Source organism: Lemur catta, chromosome 5 (genome assembly GCF_020740605.2).
Source record: "Lemur catta isolate mLemCat1 chromosome 5, mLemCat1.pri, whole genome shotgun sequence".
Taxonomy (NCBI): domain Eukaryota; kingdom Metazoa; phylum Chordata; class Mammalia; order Primates; family Lemuridae; genus Lemur; species Lemur catta.
The window spans coordinates 45,801,977-45,828,943 of NC_059132.1; the positions used below are offsets into that span (position 1 = coordinate 45,801,977).

General features: G+C 37.0%; 1 protein-coding gene across 1 annotated transcript; it reads right to left on the reverse strand.

Annotated features, from left to right (window-relative positions):
- Positions 1–1,826: 1,826 nt before the first annotated feature.
- On the reverse strand, positions 1,827–19,533 carry LOC123638767 (synaptonemal complex protein 2-like). Its single transcript, XM_045552598.1, has 12 exons — positions 19,396–19,533; positions 18,094–18,187; positions 17,509–17,606; positions 16,946–17,003; positions 16,764–16,848; positions 12,837–12,885; positions 9,634–9,781; positions 9,002–9,057; positions 7,063–7,192; positions 6,956–6,978; positions 6,762–6,829; positions 1,827–1,917 (listed from the first exon to the last, which is right to left on the reverse strand). The coding sequence occupies exons 1-11, from the start codon at positions 19,531–19,533 to the stop codon at positions 6,800–6,802; spliced, it is 909 nt and encodes a 302-aa protein (XP_045408554.1). The 3' UTR covers positions 1,827–1,917; positions 6,762–6,799.
- Between the last annotated feature and the right edge of the window lie 7,434 nt (positions 19,534–26,967).

A 26,967-nucleotide genomic window follows, 5' to 3' on the forward strand; every position in this document is an offset into this window, starting at 1 on the left:
CATTTGTTACAAAGTTAAAAATAAGAAAAAAATGCAGACTTTCACTGCTATGTTTAACATATACTGAAGATACTAGCCAATGCTATGAAGAATGGAAAACAAAAGATCTAAGTATCAGAAGGGGAGAGATAATCTATTATTTTTTGCAAATAATAGAATCATCAACTTAGAACCAAGAGAATCAACAGAGAAATTATTATAAGAGCCCAGAAGGTTGTCAGATGCAGGATTATAACAGTCAAAAGCATTTCTCTGCTTTAGCAGTAACAAATTTAAAAACAACAGTAACAAAATCATAACAAAATCACAAATATCTAGGAACTAACATCAACAATACATAAGCCCTTCATGGAGAAAACTTTAAAATTCTATAAAACACACAGACAATACAAATCAATGGAAAGACATTTCGTTCTCTAGCTAAAGAAATCCTGTATTATTGAGAATTAACTTTTAAGTACACTACATCAATGAAAAAATCAAAATAAAAAATAGAAAATATTTTAAACTAAATAACAAATGTTATATATTAAAGAATATTTCAAACTAAACAATAACAAATGTTATATATTGTAGAATATATTATATCCTACAATGTCAGATTCACCTAAAGCAGTACTTAGAAATGTACAGCATTTTGTATTAAAACAGTAAGTAATATATGATAATATGACTTTTTGGTAGAAAAGAATTTCACATGACTAACCACAGAAGAAAGATTGATGAATTAGAATTCACTAAAATTAAAACCTTTTATCAAAACAGCAATTATAAATTCATATACAGAGAGATAAGTGCAAACCACAAAGCAGAAGATATTTATAACATATGTAACCAAGGACTCATGTCCAGAATATACAAAGAATTCCTAGGAATCAATTTTGTATTTGATTCCACTACTTTTTTTCCCCACTTGTGCATTCTGAAAAAATACTGTATGTTCAGAAGAGCTTGTCAGATGTGGGCAGTTTAAAGAAGGATTATAAAGCAAACATCTGCAAAGTGGATGGTGATTTGTAGATATTTATTGTGTTACTATTTGAAAAACAATTTATAACTATTTGAATCTTTCTGATACATAATTTAAAATGTAAAGAAAAAACACGCAGTTAAGAAACACCATAAAGAGTAGAGAGGTGTTATATTAATTCATTATGTTATATTCTACACAACATTATATACCGTATCATAGACAACACTGTGAACTAGACTGGAAACTTTCATAGCACTGTGATTATGAGAAAATGAATTCAGAAGTTTTAATAATTTGTCCAGACAACCTTTTAGAACACTTCTTATAAATTGCAAGTGACCTACACACTTGGGGATGGAATAAGCTCTAGACCAAATCCTTAGGTGCCCCCACCATGCCCTCCTCTGAGACAGGAGAGGAGGTGTGAACAGCTGGTGGATTCTGGTCTCAGGCTGTATTTTCCTTGGCACAAGCGGTTCTTGGTTCCCGAGTGAACTGAATGAAGCCCCCGTTTCTCCTCTTAACCTGCATGAACACCTACCTGGACCTCTGCTCACCCCATGGCCTGACAATAGTCACTCTATAAAGTGATTTTATCTGCTCCAATGTAACAGCCCAGCCTGCCAAAATCAAATCTCATTGTATTCTATAAGAAAAAGAGTTTATTATTCTCTCACCTCTATCTTCCAAGTTTTGCAGCGTATGTTTGAAGCTAGTACTCTCCAGTAATGACTCTTGGTTCACAATCTTAAAAACAAAACAGACCACAAACATATGTATTTTATGGCAAAATAAGAAACAAGTGGTGCTGTGTTACCCCTTAATATTAATTCTGGAAAACCAGATGAATTACCAACAATTAAGTAGTGCCTTATATACATTTTCTTCATCTTCTGAGTGCTCTGAGGAAGAGAACTTGCTTAGTGGGTGAGGACCTCGAAGCCCTAAGTGTTAGAAAAGTTTCAAGTGAATAAATACACCAAGTAAAACCTGGAAGCAGTAACATTTCACTATCGCTCTAGATATTAAATCTCATCATTAAAAAAAAAAAAAAAGAAACACAGTCCTAAATAAAACAAAAAACTACTGACTGTATCTTTCTGGGCATAGATGCCTATTAGGTTTGTAGCTCTGTAGATAAAATGAATAGCCTGGTACCTCGACTGGATCAGCACCTTCAGTAGCTGCCCATCTGGCCCAACTACATTGGTAAGGATTCTTCAACCTCAATCTTGTGATTCTTTCCCTGCTCTCCCTCAGATACCCCTTCCTTATTTCCTTTTATTCTTTATGAATTGAAATATATATATATATATATATATATAGTGTAATGATTATCACCATCAAATTAATTAACACATCACTACTCACGCTGTACATTAGATCCCCAGAACTTGTTCATCTTATAACTCAAGTTTGTATCCTTTAATAACTCCCATTACCCCACCTCCCAGTCCCTGGCAACTGCTGTTCTACCCTCTGCTTCTATCAGTTCGACATTTTTAGAATCTACATATGAGATCACATGGTATTTATCTTTCTGTGTATGGTTTATTTCACTTAGCATAGTATTCTCCAGGTTCATCCATGTTGTCACAAATGACAGACTTTCCTTTTTTATGGCTGAATAATATTTCTGTGTGTATGTGTGTGTACACCACATTCCTTCATCCATTTATCCATTGATGAACATCTGTGATGATTTCATTTCTTGGCTCTTATAAGTAATGCTGCAATGAACACAGGGGTACAAAATTCTCTTTGAGATACTGATGTTATTTCCTTGAGAAGGGGGATTGATGGACTGCATGATAGTTCTATTTTTAACTTTTTGAGGAAACTCCATAATGTACTCCACAATGAGTATACCAATTTATATTCCCACCAACAGTGTACAAGGGTTCCCTTTTCTCCACACCCTTGGCAATACTTGTTATCTCTTATCTTTTTGATAAGAGCCATCCTAACAAGAATGATATCACATTATGGTTTTGATTTGCATTTCTCCAACAATTAGCAATGTTGATCACCTTTTCATATACCCATTGGTCATTTGTACATCTTCTTTGGAAAAATTTCTACTCAGGCCCTTTGCCCATTTTTAATTGAATTGTTTTCTTGCCATTGAGTTGTGTAAGTTCTTGATATATTCTAAATACTAACCCCTTATCAAATATAGAGCTTGCAAAAATTTTCTTCCATTGTGTAGGTTGCCTTTCCCTTTTATTGTTTTCTTTGCTGTGCACAAGGTTTTGAGTTTGATGTAGTCCCACTGGTTTATTTTGCTTCTGTTCCCTGTGCTTCTGGGGTCATCAAAAAAATCATTGCCAAGAGCAATGTCAAGGAGTTGTTTTTTCCCTCTATTTTCTTCTAGTAATTTTACAGTTTCAGATCTTAAAGCCTTTAATCCATGTTGAGTTAATTTTTGTATACAGTGTAAGACAAAGGTTTCATTCTTTAGCACGTGGATATCCAGTTTTCCCAATACCATTTATTGAAGAGACTTTCTTTTCCCCATTATGTATTCTTGGTGCCCTTATCAAAGAGTAATTGATTGGATGTGTGGGTTATTTCTGGACTCTCTATTCTGTTACCTTGGTCTATGTGTCTGCCTCTATGCCAGGACCATCTTGTGTTAATTACTATAATTGTTAAATATAATTTGAAATCAGGAAGTGTGATGCCTCTGGCTTTGTTCTTGCTCAAGATTGCTTTGGTTATTAGGAATCTTTTGTAGTTCCACATGAATTTGGCGATTGTTTTTTTCTATTTTTGTGGAAAATGCCACTGGACTTTTAATAGAGATTACATCAAATCTGTAGATGGCTCTGAGTAATATGACATTTTAATAATACTAATTCTTCCAATCCATGCACGAGGACTATTTTTCCATTTTATGTCGTACAGGTCTTTCACCTTCTTGGTTAGATACATTCTTAAGTATTTTTCTGAACTATGGTAAATGGTATTTTCTTGATTTCTTTTTCATATTGTTCACTGTTAGTGTTTAGAAACACAACTGATTTTGTTGTTGTTGATTTTGTATTCTGTAACTTTACTGAATTCATTTATTTTAATTCTAACAGTTTTTTGGTGAAGTCTTTAGGGTTTTCTATTTATAAGATCATGTAATCTGCAAACAGAGACAATTTAACTTCTTCCTCTCAAATCCGGATGCCTTTTCTTGCCTAACTGCTCTGGCTAGGACTTCCAGTACTATGTTGAACAGAAGTGGTGAGAGTGGGCACCTTGGTCTTACTCTTGATCTTAGAGGAAAAGCTTTCAGCTTTTCATCATTGAGTAGGATGTTAGCTGTGGGCTTGTCATATGTGGCCTTCAAGTTGAGGTACCTTCTGTACCTAATTTGTTGAGTTTTTTAAAACATAACATGATGTTAAATTTTGTCAAATGCTTTTTCTGTATCTATTGAGATGATTCTATGAATTTATCCTTCATTCTGTTAATGAAGTTTATCACATTTATTGATTTGCATATGTTAACCATCCTTGCATCCCACTGATAAATCCCACTCGAACATGATGTATGATCCTACTACTGTGCTGAATATGGTTTGTCAGTATTCTTTGAGGCTTTTACATCTATCTTCACCAGAAATATTGGCCTGTAATTTTCTTTTCTTGTAGCATTGGTATCTGGCTTTGGTAATAGGGTAATGTTGGCCTTGTAAAATGAGTTTGGAAGTGTTCCATCCTCCTCAATCTTTTGGAAGAGTTTGAGAAGGATTGGTACTAATTCTTTAAATGCCTGGTGTAATTCACCAGTGAAGCCATTTGGTCTCAGACTATTCTTTATTGGGAGGTTTGATTACTGATTCAATCTTCTTACTCATTATTCAGATTATCAATTTCTTCATATTTAGTCTTGGAAGGTTGACTGTTTCTAGGAATTCATCCATTTCTTCTAGGTTGTCTAATTTGTTGGAGAATAATTTGCCCAGTTCATAGTACTGTCTTATGATCCTTTGTATTCCTGCGGTGTATGTTGTACTATCTCCTTTTCCATTTACAAATTTTATTTGAGTCCTCTCTCTTTATCTCTTGGTTAGTCTAGCTAAATATTTGTCAATTTTGTTTATCTTCTCAAAAAAACCAACTCTTAGTTTCACTGATCATTTCTGTTGTCTTTTTAGTCTCTATTTCTTTTATTTATGCTCTAATATTTATTATTCCCATCCTTCTGCTGACTTTGGGTTTACTTTGTTCTTTTCCAGGTTCCTGAGGTGTGAAGTTAGGTTGCTTTAGATTTTTTTTTCTTACTGTAGGTACTTAATTGCCACAAAATTCCCTATTATTATAATAACACTGCTTTTGCTGTGCCCCATAAGTTTTGGTATATTGTGTTTCTGTTTTCATTTGTCTCAAGATACTTTTTAATTTCTCTGATTTTTTCTTTGATCCACTGTTTATTCAGGAGTGTGTTGTTTAATTTCCACATATTTGTGGATTCTCCAGTCTTCCTCCTATTACTATTTCTAGTTGCATACCCTCATGGCCATAAAAGACATTTGAGATTATTTAAAGCTTATCAAATTTGTTAAGATGTGTTTTGTGGCCCAACATATGATCTATCCTGGAGAACGTTCAATGTACACTTGAGAAGAATGTGTGTTCCACTGTTGTTGAATGGAACGTCCAGCATATGTCTCTTAGGTTCATTTGGTCGACAGTATTATTCAAGTCCACTGTTTCCTTATTGATTTTCTATCTGCATAATCTATCCCTTTTTGAAAATGGCATGTTAAAGAACTTTACTAGGTTTCTATAGCTGTCTATTTCTCTTTTCAGTTCTGTTAATATTTGCATTATATATTTAGGTGCTGTAATGTTGAGTGCATATATATTTACAATTGCTCCACCCTCTTGATGAAGTAAGCCCTTTTACCATCATACAGTGATGATAGGTGCTGTAATGTTGAGTGGATATATATTTACAATTGCTTCATCCTCTTGATGAAGTAAACCCTTTTATCATCATACAGTAACCTTCTTTGTCTCTTGTGACAGATTTTGACTGAAAGTCTACTTTGTCTGATATAAGCATAGCCAACAACTGTGCTATCTCTTGGTTATCATTTGCAGGGAATATCTTTTTCCATTCCTTCACTTCCAGTTTATGTTTGTCTTTAAGGCTAAAGGGAGTCTCTTATAAACAACATACTGTTGGATCTTGTTTCTTCTATCCATTCAGCCACTCTGTGTCTTTTGATAGGAGAATTTAATCCACCTATATTTACAGTGATTATTGATAAGGACTTACTACTGCCATTTTGTTAACTGTTTATTGACTATTTTGTAGTCCCTTTGTTCCTTTTTTCCCCATCTTGCTGTCTTCCTTCCTTTTCCTCTTTAATGCTATATTTTTCTCTCTCCTTTTTTTTTTCTTTTCTTTACTTTTCTTCCAGTGGCAGCTCCACTAAGAAGTTGTCAGTGAAGTGTTTACTAAGTGTCATTGTATGCCTGGCAATGTGCTAAGCTGCAGAATAACAAAGGGGAACAATACGATATCACTACTCTTAATAAACTTAAAAGATACAGACAGTTAAAATAAAATACAATGAGAGTTAAGATAAAGCTTCTAAGTCAAGAGTTGGCAAACTCTGGCCCCCAAGCCAAATATAGTCTGCTACGTGATTTTATAAATAAAATTTTATGGAAACACAGCCACAGTTGTTGGTTTACATCTTGTCTGAGGTCAGTTTTGCGCAATAACTGGAGAGTTGAATAGCTACAATAGAAACTATATGGATCAAAAGACAAAAACTACTTACTATCCGGTCCTTCACAGACAAAAGTTTACCAACCCCTGCTACAGGTCATCATTTGAGTCGTCTTGCTTCTTTAAAAGAGGAAGAACACCAGCAATTCTTATACATAAGCTGATCTCCAATGTCAAAGCAAAATTAAAATACAACATCTTCCATCCTTTGCTAATAAAGACATTAAAAGGGAAGAACAATCTTACCTTCACACTTTCTTCAATAGATACTAAAAGAAAAATGTTTTGTTTATCTCAAACTACTTTTCCCAAAATACAATTTTTTCTGTGTAAGTCGACAGAAAATCATGTACCTGTTTTTTTCGCAGAATCTTCAAGAGTTAAAAAGGCAGAACTACTTGGGAATTTTGTTTCAGAAATTTGCGGAGGCATGGTGTCATTTTGCCTGGACACGTCTTTCCGTAATGGTCTTAGAAGTTTAGCCTAAAATACAGAACCTTTTTAAAGTATTAGTATTCATAATCATTCAAAACAAAAATTCCAAGACATTTTCTTTTATTTATTTTTGTAGAGACAAGGTCTTGCTATGTTACCCAGGCTAGCCTCAAACTCCTGGGCTCAAGTGATCCTCACACCTCCGCCGTTCAAAGTGCTGGGATTACAGGCACGAGCTACTCTGTCCAACCCAAGACATGTCCAATATCCTTTTAAGAAACTTAAAAATTGGATTTACTCCATTTGAAGATAAATGTGAAGACCACAGATCCCTGAATCAGAAGAACATTAGGTCATATTTCAATTGATAACTTTAAATTAGTGGTTCTCAAACTGTGGCCCAGACCGGAGCATCAGCAATACCCGGGAATGTGGCAGAAATGCAAATTCGCAAACCCCAACTATAACCTGCTCAATCAAAAACACTAGGGATAGGACTAAGGAGTCTGTGTTTTAGCAAGCCATTCTGGTCATTCTGATGACCATGAATGTTTGGGAACCACTGCTCTAAATCAGGGGCCAGCAAACTACAGCCGCTGCCTGTTCTTATAAATAAAGTTTTATTGGAACACAACACATCCATTTCTTTCCATGTTGTCTATAGCTGTCCTCTGGCTACAAAGGCAGAACTGAGTAGTTGCCACTGAGACTGTACGGCTCTCAAAGCCTAAACTATTTTACTATCTGGCCTTTTACAGAAAAAGTTTACCAATCCCTGCTCTAAATTATTCTCATATACAGAGAAAACTGTATTTAGAATACTAATATTTGCACAAGACCAGCAATGTCCTCATTGAAAATCAGCATAGACTTCTTGACAGTTGCACAGTCTACGTTTATGGATTTCTGAAGCTGTGATGTTTCTTTGGTGCTTATTTAAGACAAATGCTGTATTTATTAGAAACTGTTCTTTTGGCCCATTTCTAACTGATAACTCATTGTTTCAGGCTGAACTGGTCAATGAATAGTTAAGAGATTACTCTGGCTCACAGGTTTAGCCTACCTCTGTCCTTACAGGACATGAGAGCCCTTTAGATTCACATAGGGCAACATGCCCCAGGCTGACTCAAGAAAGCAGACAGAGCTATGGCTGGAGCGCCACCTGCATGGTATTTCTGCAGGGGCAGGCAGTGTGCTGTTGACACCCTCAGAATCACAGCAGCTGCCCTTTATAAAATCCCTAGGTATGTGGCACTATACTCTGTAGTCCTTATATATCTCATTTGATGAGAAACAAAAACCAACTGCTGAGAGAGGTAATTCAGCTAGTAAGAGGCAAAATTTGGTTTTGAATGAGTGCAGACACTGAAAACCAAATTCTTAACTACTCTGATGTAACAAAAAGGATAAGTGAAGAAAAATTAAGAAAGCTTTGAGGCTTTATTCAATATTTATATAAGCTTAAAGGCATCCCAACCACTGACAAAGGAAATAAATGATTAAATCATTAAAAGCTTTGGAAGTGACATGTCAACAAACAAAACTAAGGGAAGAACTTAATGAGTTTACTTTAAAATGTAAATTCAAAAGAGCATATATTTGTAGCAAATTGGCCCAGATTTTTAGCATCATTCATAGGAAACATCCTTTGGCAACGTTTGGGAACAATGAAAAAAGATCCGAAATCTTTACCCAAGATTCATATGAAATGTTCAGAAGTCCTTGCAGTTTCTATTGGCAGTGATTCACATACCAGTAAACCAATGGTTTGTTATTCTCATATTCCTGAAAATTACTTGAGAAATAAATGCAGTCTAACCCACAGGGCATGTGGCAGCCAAGATAAAATTTTCTTACTTGGTCTTTCTTGTGGTCATGGTCACTGCCACTATTGAGAGGGAAAAGTGGCAAGACTGAAATGAAAGAAAACAAATACATGCTGGATACGTTGACTTACAAGACATAAATTCATTTTCCCCCTTCCAACATGCAAATACTAAAAAGCAACTCCCACTTATGTTCAAATGTCTAAAGTTCCCTTTCTAATCATTCAACCTTGTTCCTCACCACCCAGAATGAATTCTCTGCCCCAGACCTGCCCCGAACGTCACTCTCATATCCTTCTTTTGTCCTTGTAGTTTTTCCTAACTAATAACGCTTCCCTGTCTCCTCTTCAGATCCTACGCTTTTTCCCAAGCATCAGCTAAGGTCCCACCCGTCTCTTCCTTGCAGATTTTCGTGATGATTCCAGCTCATGTCAGATTCCTTTCATTTGAAAGGAATCCATTTATCCATAGCTCACATTTAATTGCTGGTTAATCCCATATTCTTCTGTTTCATGTTTCATTTCGCCTTTCCAATGTAATTATAGCAGGGAAAGAGACCTCATGATCATATATTTCTTTGGTACCTTTTCCTACCACATACTAAAAAATAAATACCTACTGATTTATTTGAAAAGTGACTCAAAAGACATATGCCAAACTTACTTCTTATACTACTCCTGGTTCTTATCTTTTTTCTACTAGAGTATGATTTTAGGGATTTCTTCTTTTGGTTACTGGTCCAAGATAGTTCACTGGTACTGGTACTTGAATCTTGACTACTCTCAGAGAAGAGATGTTTCCTGTAATTAAACTTTTACAAACACAGATGAGAAATGAGAACTTTTAAAGGGATGTTAGTGCCACTTATGGACAACTAAACATATTACCACAAACCTAGACACAGAAGTAACTCCTTCTAGAAAACTGGGCTCTCACATAATAAAAAGACAAAGAAGTAAGGAGGCGAAGAAAAAGAAGAAAAGGATTATTCCACTACTAAATTCTCAACCAAGTTGCTATTGTAAAGGATGACAAAATCCTCTTGAACCAAATGTTTGCAACTGAAGAGAGATTAGAGAACTGTTCAAAAGCTGAGGCATTTAATATCGTGCCAACATTACAACTTCAAAATACTAAATCAAATGACAAAAGAAAGTATCAAAATATTTTTTGCAAAGACATGCTTCTCTGTACACTTTAGAAGAACTAAAACCAAACAGGGGGGTCATTTCTGTTTAAATCTTAAAGCATTTTGAGATTAAGCCTGGACTATAAAAGGTTAGAGATTTAGGGCAAGTTTAATCTTTCCAGTGGATTATTCAACTATATCTTGATATTTATATGAGTATTTTAAAAATCTTTTTGTTTTTCTATTAGTTTTTATAATGCTGAGACAAATAAACGTTTATGTTCAATTTTAATACGGAGTTTGTTTGGATTTTAACAAAAAAGCACACTCTATTTGAGCTCTATCTCTTGGGCCCTGTCTCTAAACTGCCCTGCCTCTCCAGGGACTGCTAACAATTCATTCTCATCTCAGGCAAGGGAGGATTCTTGTGGATCCAAACACACTAAGTTGTGACAGTATCTAACATTACCTTCTCAGACAGGAAACGCATCACCCAGAGACACACCTCCTGCCTGGAATGATGAAACACAGAATCAACTCCCAACACTCACTAGGGTGACATTGTTTATGACAGCATGACCCATGAGATTTAAGGTGGGTGATGGTTAATTATCTAGTTTTCAAATGAATTCATGTTTTGAAGACGAAATTACTTTTCCTTTAAAATATTTAGCCATTCAACGTTTTATAGAAAAGGTCATTTTTCTTAATTGATAAAAATTGTATTTATTTATGGTGCACATGACATTTTGAAATACATACGCATTGTGCAATGGCTAAATCAAGCTAATTAACAGATGTTAATGTTGTTTTGGTAAGTTCACCTAAAATCTCTCCTATCAATTTTCAAGTATACAATACATTGTTATTAACTACAGTCACAATACACAATAGGTCTTTTAAACTTATTCCTATCTAACTTTTTGTGTCCTTTAACCTCTCCCCAATTCGCCACCCCCACTCTCACCCCACCCCCTGGTAACCACTGTTCTACTCTCTGCTTTTCTCAGTTTGACGTCCTTAGATTTCACACAGAGGTGAGATCATGCAGTATTTGTCTTTCTGTGCCTGCCTCCTTAACATGATGTCCTCCAGGTTCATCCATATTGTTGCGAATGACAAGATTCCCTTCCTTGTTAAGACTAAATAGTACTCCATTGCACATATATACACCACATCTGCTTTACCCATTTGTCTATCCATAGACACTTAGGTAGATTGAGAAGGTAATTTCTAAAAGGACCTTTGTGAGCCAGTCCTATTTGCATCTTACACTTTCTTTAAGTTAAAGAAATGGTTGGAGGAACCTGCACATTTGTTCCAGTGTTCTCCAACCCAGTGTATTGTAAAGTAAAAGTATCAATGCATTTAATGCATCCTGCATTGGATGTATTAAAGCCATGCAGCAAGGCTTTCCCAGTTTCTCTGGTTTTATATCAAAAGGTGTTGAAAGCTATTTACAGAAACAAAAGTATCGAGAGAGCAGTGGTTCTCAAATTTGGCTGCACAGCACATTAGAATCACCAGTAGGGGGCTTTAAAAACAAACCCCCATGCCTGGCCATTGTCCTTGTCAATAAAGTCAGATTCTCTGGCAAAGGGACCCAGATCATAGTAGTTGCTCCAGCTCCCAAGGTGATGCCAATCTGAGGCCTGAGTAGCAGCAAGTGAGAACCATTGTTAGGAGGAAGCCAGAATAAGTCTTAACTCATTTGTTTGAAACTCATGATCTCAATTTTAGAAAAACTGTTCATTGAACATTCATTATAGAGATTTAAAAAAAAAATACACTGACTACAGGCATAGAGCACTGTGCTTCCCAAGGTGAGAGGCCACCAGTGATGGCACACTGGACAGGTGTCATATGACACACATAGACACAAAACCATGTCACTGAACAACACTGACTCAGAGGGAAACATTTCAATTCTTTTAAAAGCCTGCTCTATTGAGGATAAGGCTTGGGTGCTAGGTCTTTAACACTTCTACTTACTAATCTTTTTTTAAAAATAAATCAAGAACAAGATTTGGACTCAAAGCCTAATAAAGGTGGTTTTTTTTTTTCTTCTTCTTTTAAAGAGTTTTAAGAAGTGCAGAGACATGACCAAGTCTGCATTTTTGGTAGATGTCTCCGGCTGTGAGTTTCAGTGTGGGGTCCATGGGCAGTGCCCATTCTCACCCATGCTGCCACCTTGGTCACAGTAAGAGGGCGTAACCATCTCTCATCTAAGATCAGGGGCTCTTTACAAAGCTAAATGAGCACTTACTACAGTAGCAAAGGATTGACTGAAGGAGTCTATCTTTCAATATTCCCTTACCTATATGCCATCAAATGAGACTTAACATGAAATGTTATCTCCTGATGAGTTTATTGACTGGGCACATTTCTCTGTCCACCTAACTAGATGATCCCGGGTATGGCAGATTTACCTTTTCATAGTTTATAGTTAATAAGGCCCATTGTATGCAATGAATTAAAAATGTAAATCAAGTGAAAGTATAGTTCAAGAGGCTAACCTTGTTATTTTCAACTGTATTTATTTTGGGGCTTATCTACTATTTGTTACAAATAATTCTGATTTTCCATTTGAAAGTGAAATGATTCCTTTTCAAATAAGTCTAAGATACATTTAATTAAGAAAAATATAGAAAGTAAAGAGTAGAGCATTGGCATATTTTGAAGAAGGTATGCAAATAACCAAAATTCGGGAAGTATTGCTTTAAATTTATTATATTACCGACACACTTGTTTCTTGCTTTCTGTCAACCCTGGAAGCAGAATCTGCCCTAAAACACAATACATGAAATTAATGGAACTGGTAAAACCAGCACCCTCCTCCGTCCCTCACTTCACATGGCTAACTTGTCTTTCCTTCCTGTGCCCTCTGTCTGATCATGAACCCACTGCATGGGAAGTACCCCACTCTGCATGCAACTTCTTATTGTGCAACCTATTTCCATATATTCTGTGGAAGACAACATCTGTTTATCTAAAAAAAAATAAAAAATAAGAAAAACCTTTGTTGAGCCCGTTGCCTGTCAGGCATACAAAGAAAAAAGCGGCAAAGTGGGATCAGCAAATAACCAGCCCACTGGGCCAGTGCTGAAGAGCTGTGTTTCCAAAGCCTAGATCTAGCTTAGAATCCCCTGAGGTGCTGTAAACAAAAGCTCTTGCTGTGATGCGTGATGCTCAGCATCTTCCATAGACCTGTCGGCCATTTGTACATCTTCTTTGGAGAAATGTGTATTCAAGTCTTTTGCCCAGTTTTAATTGCTCTGATTTTTTTTACTATTGATTTATAGGAGTTACTCATATATTTTAATGTTAATTTCTTACCAGATATATGGTCTGCTAGTATAAAACACACAAAAGATAACAAGTGTTGGTGAGGATGTGAAACAATTGGAACCCTGTACACTGTTGGTGGAATGTAAAATAGTGTAGCTGCTATGGAAAACAGTTTGATGGGTCCTCGAAAAAAATTAAAAATAGAGCTACAGTATCATCCAGCAATCCCACTCCTGAGTATACATCCAAAGGAAATGAAATCAGTATGTGGAAGAGACATCTGCACTCCCATGTTCATTGCAGCGTTATTCACAACAGCTGGGATGTAGAATCAACCTAAGTGTCCACTAACAGATGAATGGATAAATAAATGTGGCATAAGAAAACAATGGATACTATTCAGCCATAAGAAAGAAAGAAATCCAACAATGTGTGACAACACGGATGAACCTGGAGGACATTATGTTAAGTGAGACAAGCCACACACAAATGGACAAATACTTCATGATCCCACTTATACAGGTATCTAAAACAGTCAAACTGACAGAAACAGTAGATTGGCAGTTGCCAGAGGCTGGGGAGAAGGGGAAATGAGGAGTTGTTCTACAAGTGTAAAGTGTCAGTTATACAAACAAGATGAGTAAGTTCTAGAGATCTGCTGTACAACATTTGCCTATAGTTAACAATACTGTATCATGCACTTAAAAAGGGGTTAAGAGGATAGATGTCATATTAAGTGCTCTTACCACAATAAAAATGAACAAAAGAAAAAAGCTAATACACCATTTCCAGGCAGCCACTGATCTGTCTCTATAGTTTCAGGAATTTTCTAGACTTCCATATTCTATCCATACTGTAGGATTTTATGCAAATGGAATCATACAGTATGTACTCTTTCTGTCTGGCTTCTTTTACTGGGAATAGTTATTTCGAGATTCATTCATGTTACGTATTTCAACAGTTTATTCCTTTTCCTTTCTGTGTAGTATTCCATTGTGTGTATATACTGAAATTTGCTTATCCATTCATCTACTGATGGACATTTGGGTTATTTCCAGTTTCGAGCTATCACAAAGAAAGTGGGTATAAACATTCACGTACATCCCTTTGTGTGGACTAATGTTGTCACTTCTCCTGTGTAAATACCTAGAATTGGAATACTGGGTTAGGATGGGTACACGTTTAACATTTTTTTTTTTTTTTTTTGTGAGGCAGAGTCTCACTCTGTTGCCCACGTTAGAGTGCCGTGGCATCAGCCTAGCTCACAGCAACCTCAAACTCCTGGGCTCAAGCGATCCACCTGCCTCAGCCTCCCAAGTAGCTGGGACTACAGGCATGTGCCACCATGCCCGGCTAATTTTTTCTACATATATTTTTAGCTGTCCATATAATTTCTATTTTTAGTAGAGACGGGGTCTCGCTCTTGCTCAGGCTGGTCTCGAACTCCTGAGCTCAAACAATCTGCCCGCCTCAGCCTCCCAGAGTGCTAGGATTACAGGCGTGAGCCATCGCGCCCAGCCCATGTTTAACATTTTAAGAAACTACCAGCAGTATGTAAGAGTTCCAGGTGTTTCACATTTCCACCATTTGTACTGACTTGGTACAGTCTGTCTTCCTAATTGTAGCCTTTCTAATAGATGTGTAGTACAACCATTCTAGTTTTAATTTACATTTCCCTGATAACTAATGATGCTGGGCAACTTTTCATGTGCTTATCTGCCCTCTGTGTATCATCCTTGGTAAAGAAGCTGCTTGAATCTTCTGCCAGTATTTTTATTGGGTTGTATTTTTATTATTGAATTTTGTGAGTCTGTAACATAATTGAGAAATGAACCCTTTATCACAGCAATCCCCAACCTTTTTGGCACCAGGGACCAGTTTCATGGAAGACAATTTTTCCAAGGACAGGGTTGGGGTGTGCGGAAGCAGAGCTCAGGTGATGATGCAATGGGGAGCAGCCGTAAATACAGATGAAGCTTGCTCGTTTGCCACTGCTCACCCTTCACTGCTTCTTTGTTGTTAGTGTCATGTCTAAATTTAAAGCATAACTCAGTGGTCCCCAGCCTTTTTGGCACCAGGGAGTGGTTTCATGGAAGACAATTTTTCCATTGATGGGAGGAGGCAGGAGATGGAGCTCTGCAGCTGGGTTTCTAACAGGAGGCCACAGCTTTATCAAATATATGTTTTATAAATTTTTTCTGCAAGGGTGTGGTTTGTTCTGTTCTTCCCCTAAACACTGGTTTTCAAGCAGCGTAAGGTTTTTTTTTATTTTAATGAAGTCTAAGATTTATCAATTTATTCTTTTACTGTGTTTTCGGTGTTATATTTCAGAAATCTTTGCCTACACCAAGGTCATAAAGATATTTTTTCTTATGTTTTCTTGCAAAAAGGTTTTACATTTAGGTCTATAATCCATTTTTAGTTAATTTCTTATAAGGTGGAAACTAAAGATCAAAGGTCATTTATTTTTTCTTATATATGGATATTTAATTGTTCTAGCACCATTTATTGAAAAACATATCCTTTCTTCACAGAATTGTCTTTGCATTTTTGTCATAGACTAGCTGTCCGTATATATGTAGGTCCTATTTCTGGATTTCCTAGTCTGTTTTGTTTATTGATCTTTATGCAAATACCACACTCTCTTGATTAATGTAGCTTTATAGTACATCTTAAAAGTAGCATTTAAGCCCTTCCACTTTGTGTTTCCTATTGAAATTTATCTGGGCTATTGTAGGTCCTTTAAATTTCCACATAACATTTCAAAAAAGCTTGGCAATTTCTTTAAAGAAAAAAAAAAACTACTGGGATTTGAATCAGGGACTGTACTGAATCCTTAGGTCAATTTGGGAAGTACTGGCATCTTAACATTGAGTCTTCCATCTCATGAGCACATATCTGTCTCCACATATTTAGGTCTTCCTTAATTTCTTTAGTTTTCAGTGTAGGGGGTGTTGGGGAGGTCTTACAAATCATTTGTCCAATTAATCCCTAAGCATGTCATATTTTAATACTATTTTAAATGCTATTGCTTTTTATTTCAATTTATGATTAACATATAGAAAGAAAATTAATTTTTGGTTATTGACCTTGTGTCCTTCAATTTCAAATTCAGTGTTTTGCTGCAGGAAAAAAAATTGAGAAAGAGACCCCTAGAGGTATAATGGCAGAGGCCAGTAGGCCAGGAGAGTTTGCCAACTGTCAAATTATTCTACAGAAGACTTCACGCAATGCTCTCTCCTTGTGTGTGTGTTGGGGGTGGGGCGGGGGGGGGGCGGGTAGCCAGACATAGGAAAGGGGAAAACCTAGATGGTCAACTTGTAGTACTCACGTTAACAATCATCTACATAGTTTATTAGTTTTGAAAACCACTTACCTAGATTTGCCACTTAATTTAGGAGACTGAATTTTAACTGATGGTTCTTGTAAATCGGAAGAATGCTCATGTTTTGAAGTAACTTCTAATGACAAAAATTAAAAACAAAGAATGTTAAGCATTTCAAGTAAACATTTAAACATACCACTCAAATCTTATTTATGGTAGGTAACGTATCTGACCTTGTTGTGTATCATCCAGTTTCAGTTTTTCAGATGGACTCTCAGCTGTATTTGTTTGCTACAGAAAAATAAAAACTTGTATTATGGCACCTTTGAAGCTTCTCTTTGGAAGTCTTGGAACTACTTTACACCTCATAAGAATGGACTACCCATTTAACACTAAGATATCATGCCCCTTAGACATTGACAACTGAATTTATTGGCACCAAATGACTGTGAACTAGCTGGATGAGAAGCCTCAAGCTCCTCGATGTTAAGTAATGTGCCCAAGTTCCTACAGTAAGTGCAAACCAGGTCTGACTGCAAATATTAGGCTCCTTTCCCTACATCTCAGTCTCCAGATCCCAAATGAGTCATGCATTCATTCGCTGGGAAAGTGAGTTGCATGAAAGGAGAGAATAAACAAACACAGCAGGCAAAAACAATCCCCAGGAGGAGATGGTCAAAAAATTGACAGATGGGTGGCCAGCAGAAAATGGTCCACAAACCAGGAGAGGTGCTTCCACCTGTCAGCATCCCAGTGGACACTGATCGGAACTCTGAGCCCAGCTCCTTGTACTCACAGGCGGTGCAGACTGGTCATTCAAGGGGAGAGTTATCAGGCAACAGTCATCTCCAGCACTCATGATCTCCTCCAGGTCAGTAGATTCTTCTAGCAGCTCTATACACATTAAGAACAGAACATTTAAAATAATAATAACCATGCCCACACTGACACACTTACCATCACTATTCACGGAACGCTAACCTCTGGCACCTTGCCGTCCCTTGGAAAGAGCTGGTAATGAGGTCCTGCTTCAAACCTCAAATCAGAAATCTGAAAGCACTTGGGAAAACATCCTTGGGGTGAATTCTAGTGCAGAGCCGCTTTGTGGGCCAGCAAGACCCTCCCTTTCCCCATCTCCTGCCTCCCCATCCAGGTTTCCCTTTGTCCCTTCCAGCTGACCCACAAGAGAGACTTTATCAAGCATGGAAACTGATTCAAGGCTACCAGCTGCTCTTCCTTCTCCAGAGGCACAATCAGACACTTATTCCTCTTACGTGAACACTTAGATGAACACACGTTTCCAGTGCCCTGCTCCAAGTGAGGTTTTAGCACTGCTTAGGAAGGGAATTCACAGTCAGAATTTTGTTATTTCCCAATGTACCTGTCTCTCTTCCATGGCTATTAGGAATCTCAGTCTCTTCTTTCTCAGACTTACTAAAAAGTTCTGAGGAGGTTTTCACCTGGCCAGGGACCATCTGAAATGAAAGCCAAAAGTCACATGACTTTTAAAAGCAGTAATCTTTAAAAAGAAACATTTTTTTAACAAAATCGTAAAGCTTAGAACATAGCACACTGATAAATCAGAAGTTAGTCTTCAGTTTGTCTTCTCTTGAAGGATCATTTTACTGTTTTTGGCTTCTCTCCACACCGCCTTCCTCCAGGACCAGCTCTGGCCAACCACTGCCCAACCTCTGCCTAACAGGGGCCTCACATTCTAGGAACTGCAGCTTCACCACATGCAAACCTCAAGTCTCCCCCCGCCAAAACATTTTATTCATTTTGTGAAACATGGAAAGACATAAGATTTTGATGTTTTCTGAAGGCAAACCTATCATGTCAGGGAAATTCATATGTAAAGTGGTGGAGGAGATTTTTAAGTGATTGATTCTCCTTTAGTTCTCATCCTCACCCATGAAATGGTCTTTTCCTTAAAAGATATTTCATTAAAATAAGGTGAGTTTTGGAAAACTATATTTGCAGAGCACTTTATGACACTTAAACACCTTCATATAAAACACAGACCAAAAGAAAGCTGGCCCAAGACTTCCTCCCTCAGGAAGAAGAGGTCCTCTGAAGTCTTAACTCCCTAAGTGGCCATTACTATAGTATTTTTTGTCTTCTTGTCACAAATTTCATTGCCCTGCCTGCCAGCTGTGATACAGAAAGGTTTCTTATTCTTATGAATAAATAACAAATATTGTAGTCAGAGAGTGGGCAACTGCAGCAATCTAGAGACGGGCAGGCCATTTCTACAAGGTAAGACCCGTAGGTAGAATGTTGGCAAAACTCCCCAAGAAACCCTATTCTCAATGGCTTCCTCTAGGTTCCGGAGGAGCTGAGAGAGAAGGTATCTCCAACAGGCCCACAGTAAGTACCCTCAGAACACCAGGAAGAATAGGGTGAGAAGGTGATGTTATCCCAGAAAACCTTTCAACTGTTCACAATAAATGAAATAAAGCGTGACAAGGCACAAAGAGGCTTTGTGCCCTACATTGTTAAGGCAATAACACATGAAAGGGAAGAACTGGGACTGCAATCCAGAACCCTCCACTCTTTTTACATGCCACTCAAAAGACTAGGTCTTATGTTTGATCAAATATTCCCATTTAAACCCAATGAGGAAATTGAAGAGATGTGAAACATATTAAAACATTTTCAGGTAATCCAAAAGAATAAAACCTGCCATCTGTTTGTCTTCTCCTAAAGCTTGTGTGGAAGGTTGTGATATGTTGAATTGCAAATCAAAATGGATTTCTCTTTTCATCACTGCTTTTTTGCTAATAACAACAGGCTTCTTCAGGTAAATGATAAAAATCTTCATCTTCTCAGTTTCTAATGAAATATATCAATGCACATCAACATACTGAAAAGTTCTATTTTAAAGTTTTATAACTTTAAGTAACTGAACTGAGATATCTGTCAACTGTCTAGATTTTTCTGTGATAAGTTGAAATCATATTAAGTGAAATAACTTTGAAATTCTATTTATTAAATGCACGTGTGTGTTTATACATACTAACAAGATATGATTAAATGGTTGACCTTGCAAAAAATAGGAAGTAGCTTACCTTAGCAAAGAAATGGAGATAATTTTGTCTTCTGCAATTCAGTCGGCTTTTCTAAGAACATTTCATTTACAAAAAGCTATCAACTGCGACAGGTATTTTATTTCCAAACATACTAAGCACAACAGTCATTCGTTTTCTCTCTCTGAAATCCTTATTTCTAAAATTCAAAATAAATTCACTGTTCCCAATATGCAAAATGGAGTAATCCATTGCCATTTCAATAATCTCTGCTTGAAGAGAAGAAATGGAAGCAGCTTACAGAAGTCCGTGTCTCAGACAACAGCCTCCTTGACTGCTCCTACCAGGTCACCAGCCCTTTCCTGACAAATAGTAATTAGGTTTAGAAGAGGAAATAGCTTAAACCAAATTAATAAAGAGCAATAAAGAATCAGCTACAGTCAAGTACAAGGTAAACTGGAAGCAGCAGAAGAGCAAAGGCAGTAAAGTCCATGAAAGGACAGGCAAAGCTAATGGCCACAAATTGATAGAACAGAAAGAGGAAAAAAAAAGAGCAAAGCATACACAGGTGCGATCCATGCCGTCTAGTACAGCAGAGAACTTGAACATGGCTAGTACCCATTGGGATGCCCTGTGAGCATAACACAGGTTTCATGTCGTCAGATTGCGAAGACTCAGTACAAAAACGAAAATGTAAAATACCTCATTAAAAATTTTTATATTGGCCACATGTTAAAATAATACTTTTGATCTACTGGGTTAAATAAAATGTTGTTAAAATTATTTTTTATTTAATATGATTACTAGAAAATTTTAAATTAAGTTGGTGGCTCATATTTTATTTCTATAGGACAGCATGGGTCTAGAGTAAAGCTCAGCGATCTCCCCAAAATGCTGACTTTACTCAATATTTACTCATCACTGCAGGGAGGAGGCCAAGTCTATCAAACCTTGCAACAAAAGTAATTTTGTTAATAAAAATACCTGAAAAAGTAACTAGCTAGTTGGGCTGTAAGGATCAGTGCAAACATGTAAGGGTCAGAAGAAACACCTTGAGGGCTACAGCAAACTTACCGCATACTACATTGCCAACTCTAAAGCCGCGAGGGCTACGATGCAAAAGTCTTGTTTGTAGAATTTACTAGACAGAGAAGCCGTACCACTTACTTCCTCCAGCTACTGCGAGACATTTTTTCAATTATAAGGTCTCCCAGAAGTGTGATATATTAATGAAATATAGAATATGAACTTTAGCAAGTTGGTTTCTGAAAACCACCATAGTAGCAAAGTTTACAGTTAAGAGACTTAAAATAGGAAGAGTAATAGTTAGAAGTACCCTAGTCAGAAAACTCATGAAAGTACTTATAAAATATTTATATTTACTCTAAATAACTATCATAGACATTTTATATACCCTGAATTACATAATAGTAACAAATAATGACTACATATATTAAGAAACTATAAAGGTCATAAAGCAAACCGTACTTGATCTGAACCAAATGATAGATAACGATACTGTAATAGCTGGAGACTTTAACACCCCACTGACAGTACAGGACAGATCCTCCAAACAGAAAATAAACAAAGAAACAATGGACTTAAATAGAATGCTAGAACAAATGGGCCTGACTGACATCTACAAGACATTCTACCCCAAATCCACTGAATATACATTCTTCTCATCAGCTCATGGGACATTCTCTAAGATTGACCATATCCTAGGACATAAAGCATGTCTTAAAAAATTTAAAAACATAGAAATTATAGCATGCATCTTCTCAGATCACAGCAGAATAAAGGTAGAAATTAACCCTGACAGAAATTCTCATTCCTACTCAAAGTCATGGAAGTTAAACAACCTTCTCCTGAATGATTATTTTATAAATGAAGAAATCAAGACAGAAATCAAAAGATTCTTTGAATTAAACGAAAAAGGAGACACAACTTATCAAAATCTGTGGGACACACAGCTAAAGCAGTTCTGAGAGGAAAATTCATTTCCATAAATGCTTATATCAAAAAGACATAAAACTTACAAATAGACAACCTAATGAATAGACTCAAAGAGCTGGAGAAAGAACAGACTGACCTCAAACCCAGCAAAAGGCGAGAAATTATGAAGATCAAATAAGAACTAAATGAAAAGGCCAACAAAAAAAACCATAAGGGAAATTAATAAAACAAAAAGTTGGTTCTTTCAAAAGATAAACAAAATAGACACACCTCTGGCTAGACTAACCAAGAGCAGAAAAGAAAAATCTCTAATAACCTCCATCAGGAATATGAAAGGAGAAATCACAACTGATGCCACAGAGATACATGATATCATCTATGAATTCTACAAAAATCTTTATGTACGCAAACTGGAAAATGTGGAGGAAATGGGCAAGTTTTTAGAAACACATAGCCTTCCCAGGCTCAACCAGGAAGAAATAGAATTCCTGAATAGACCAATAGCAAGCACTGAAATCGGGAAATCCATACCATGCTCGTGGATTGGAAGAATCAACATTGTTAAAATGTCTATACTACCCAGAGTGATCTATAGATTCAATGCAATTCCTATTAAATTACCAATATCACTTTTCACAGATTTAGAAAAAATAATTATACACTTTGTATGGAATCAGAGAAGACCCCGTATAGCAAAACCAATTTTAAGCAATGAAAACAAAATGGGAGGTATTGGTTTGCCAGACTTCAAACTATACTACAAAGCTGTGGTTCTTAAAACTGCCTGGTATTGGCACAAGGGCAGGGACACAGACCAGTGGAACAGAACAGAAAACCCAAATATAAAACCATCCTCATATAGCCATCTAATCTTTGACAAAATAGACAAAAACATGCTCTGGGGACAAGAATCCCTATTCAATAAATGGTGCTGGGAAAACTGGATAGCCACATGTAGAAGACTGAAACAGGACCCACAGATTTCACCTCTCACAAAAATCAAATCACGGTGGATAACAGATTTAAACCTTAAATGGGAAATGATTAGAATTCTAGAAGAAAATGTAGGAAAGACTCTTACAGACATTGGTCTAGGCAAAGAATTTATGAAGAAAACCCCTAAGGCAATCACAGCAACAACAAAAATAAATGAATGGGACCTGATTAAATTAAAAAGCTTCTGCATAGCCAAAGACACAGTCACGAAAATAAACAGACAGCCTACAGAATGGGAAAAAATTTTTGCATACTACACATCAGATAAAAGACTTATAACAAGAATCTATTTAGAACTCAGGAAAATCAGTAAGAAAAAAATCAAACAATCCTATCAAAAAGTGGGCAAATGACATGAATAGAAATTTTTCAAAAGAAGATATAAGAATGGCTAAAAAACGTATGAAAAAATGCTCAACATCCCTAATCATCAGGGAAATGCAAATCAAAACCACAATGAGATACCACTTAACTCCGGTGAGAATGGCCTTTATCAAAAAATCTCAAAACAACACATGTTGGTGTGGATGCGGAGGGACAGGAACACTCATACACTGCTGGTGGGAATGCAAACTAGTGCAACCCTAGTGGAAAGCATTATGGAGATACCTTAAACAGATTCAAGCAGACCTACCATTCGATCCAGCAATCCCATTATTGGGCACATACCCAGAAGAACAAAAGTCATTCTATAACAAAGACACCTGTACCCAAATGTTTACAGCAGCACAATTCACAATCGCAAAGATGTGGAAACAACCCAAGTGCCCATCAATCCACGAATGGATTAGTAAACTGTGGTATATGTATACCATGGAGTACTACTCAGCTATACGAAATAACGGTGATACAACATTTCTTTGGTTCTCTTGGAGAGAGTTGGAACCCATTGTATTAAGTGAAGTATCCAAAGAATGGAAAAACAAGCATCACATGTACTCACCAGAAAACTGGTTTCCCTGATCATCACCTAAATGCACATTGGGGAAGGATACCAATTGGATATCAGACTGAGACCGGGAGTGGGGGGCGGAGATGTATGCCTACATGATGAGTGCGTTGCGCACCGTCTGGGGAATGGGGAATGGTCATGCTTGAAGGTGCTGACTCGGGGAGGTGGGGGGGAGGGGATAGAGGTATGACTACATGGTGAATGCCAGGTGCACTGTCTGGAGAATGGACACGCCTGAGGCTCTGACTCAGGGGGATGGGCAGGACACGGACAATGTATATAACCTGAGCTTTTGTAGCCCCATGAACAGCTGAAATAAAAAAGAAAAAAAAAGAAAAAAAAATCGAAACAGCAATAAAAAACCTTCCCAAAAAGAAAAGCCCTGGTGCAGATGGGTTCACACCCGAATTTTACCACACCTACAAAGAAGAACTGGTGCCCATCCCACATAAACTATCCTCCAATATCGAGAAGGATGGAATTCTCCCGAACACATTTTACCAAGCCAACATAACATTGACACCAAAACCAGGAAACAATGCAAAAAAAAAAAAAAAGAAAACTACAGACCAATATCTTTTATGAATATAGATGCAAAAATTCTCAATAAAATCCTACCAAATCGAATCCAAGTGCTTATCAAAAAAATAATCCATCACGACCAAGTGGGCTTCATCCCAGAGATGCAGGGATGGTTTAACATACGCAAATCTATAAATGTAATTCACCACATAAATGGAAGCAAAAATAAAGACCATATGATCCTCTCAATAGATGCAGAAAAAGCATTTGACAAAATTCAACACCCTTTTATGATAAGAATGCTTAACAAAATAGGCATAGATGGGACCTACCTAAAAATGATACAAGCCATATATGACAAACCCACAGCCAACATCATACTGAATGGGGAAAAACTGAAAGCATTCCCACTCAGAACTGGAACAAGACCAGGCTGCCCACTATCCTCATTGCTTTTCAACATAGTATTGGAAGTCCTTGCGAGAGCTATCAGGCAAGAGAGCAGAATCAAGGAAGTCCAAATAAGGAAAGAAGAGCTCAAACTCTCACTCTTTGCTGATGATACAATGTTATATCTGGAAAACCCCAAGGATTCAACCAACAGACTCCTGGAATTGATCAATGAATTCAGTAAAGTCTCACGTTACAAAATCAATACACACAAATCAGAGGCATTCACATATGCCAATAACAGTTAATCAGAGAACCAAATTAAGGACTCAATACCCTTCAAAATAACAACAAAGAAAACAAAATACCTAGGAATATATTTAACTAAAGAGGTAAAGGACCTCTACAGTGAGAACTATGAAACACTGAGGAAGGAAATTGCAGAGTATGTAAATAGGTGGAAAACCATACCATGCTCGTGGATCGGAAGAATCAACATCTACAGATTCAATGCAATCCCCATTAAATTACCAACATCATTTTTCACAGATATAGAAAAAATAATTTTATGCTTTGTATGGAACCAGAGAAGACCCCGTTTAGCAAAAGCAATTTTAAGCAATAAAAACAATATGGGAGGTATTAATTTGGCAGACTTCAAACTATACTACAAGGCTGTGGTTCTTAAAACTGCTTGGTATTGGCACAAGTGTAGGGACACAGACCAGTGGAACAGAACAGAAAATCAAAATATAAAACCATCCTCATACAGCCATCTAATCTTTGACAAAGAAGACAAACACATACTCTGGGGACAAGAATCCTTATTCAATAAATGCTGCTGGGAAAATTGGAAAGCCACATGTAGAAGACTGAAACCGGACCCACAGCTTTCACCTCTCACAAAAATCAAATCATGGTGCATAATAACAGACTTAACTCTTAGGTGTGAAACGATTAGAATTTTAGAAGAGAATGTAGGAAAGACTCTTACAGACATTGGCCTAGGCAAAGAATTTATGAGGAAGACCCCTAAGGCAATCACAGCAACAAAAATAAATGGGACCTGATCAAATTAAAAACCTTCTGCACAGCCAAAGAAACAGTCACAAGAATAAACAGACAACCTACAGAAAGGGAAAAAATTTTCACATACTACACATCAGATAAAGGACTGATAACAAGAATCTATTTAGAACTCAGGAAAATCAGTAAGAAAAAAATCAAACAACCCTATCAAAAAATGGGCAAACGACATGAATAGAAATTTTTCAAAAGAAGATATAAGAACGGCTAACAAACTTATAAAAAAATGCTCAACATCTCTAATCATCAGGGAAATGCAAATCAAAACCACAATGAGATATCACTTAATTCCAGTGAGAATGGCCTTTATCAAAAAGTCCCAAAACAACACATGTTGGCGTGAACGTGGATGCAGAGACACAGCTCATACACTGCTGGTGGGACTGCAAACTAGTGCAACCCTAGTGGAAAGCAATATGGAGATACCTTAAACAGATTCAAGTAGACCTACCATTCGATCCAGCAATCTCATTATTGGGCACATACCCAAAAGAACAAAAGTCATTCTATAAAAAAGACACCTGCATCCGAATGTTTATAGCAGCACAATTCACAACTGCCAAGATGTAGAAAGAACCCAAATGCCCATCAATTCATGAATGGATTAGTAAAATGTGGTATATGTACACCATGGAGTATTACTCAGCTATCAGAAATAATGGTGATACAGAATCTCTTTTGTTCTCTTGGAGAGAATTGGAACCCATTCTATTAAGTGCAGTATCCCAAGAATGGAAAAATAAGCACCACATGTACTCACCAGCAAATTGGTTTCCCTGATCATCACCTAAGTGCACATTTGGGAATAACACCAATTGGGTATCCGACAGAGGTGGGGGGTGGGGGGAGGGGATGGGTGTATACCTACATGACGAGTGTGATGTGCACTGTCTGGGGAATGGACACGCTTGAAGCTCAGACTCTGGGGAATGGGGGGGCATGGGCAATATATGTTAACCTGAACTTTTGTACCCTCATAATAAGCTGGAAAAAAAATAAATAATAAATTTAAAAAAATAAAAAAGAAGCCTTGAACAATACCAGGATCTTACATTAAAGCCACCGATAATCTGAAAAGATAAAATCTGATAAAAAAAAAAAATCTAAAGCACCTGTGTGTATACACTGCAGTTCTGCTACACACTGCCATTGACTGATTGATTGAGACGGGTTTCAGCATGTTGCCCTGGCTGGATTCGATCCCCCCACCTCAGCCTCTACAGTAGCTAGGACTACAGGCACCTGCCACTGACTTCACTTACACACTGCTTTTTGACTACAGATGTATAAGTGACTGTCTTTTTCAAATTAGTGAAATGCTTTAAAA

Coding starts and splice junctions, on each gene's coding strand:
- LOC123638767 (XM_045552598.1), bottom strand. CDS start 19,533: ATGAAGATTTTTATCATTTACCTGAAGAAGCCTGTTGTTATTAGCAAA. Junction 18,188..19,395: donor TAGGAGAAGACAAACAGATG/GCAGGTTTTATT, acceptor CTTTCATTTCAG/ATGGTCCCTGGCCAGGTGAA. Junction 6,830..6,955: donor CTATTGAAGAAAGTGTGAAG/GTAAGATTGTTC, acceptor CCTCTTTTAAAG/AAGCAAGACGACTCAAATGA.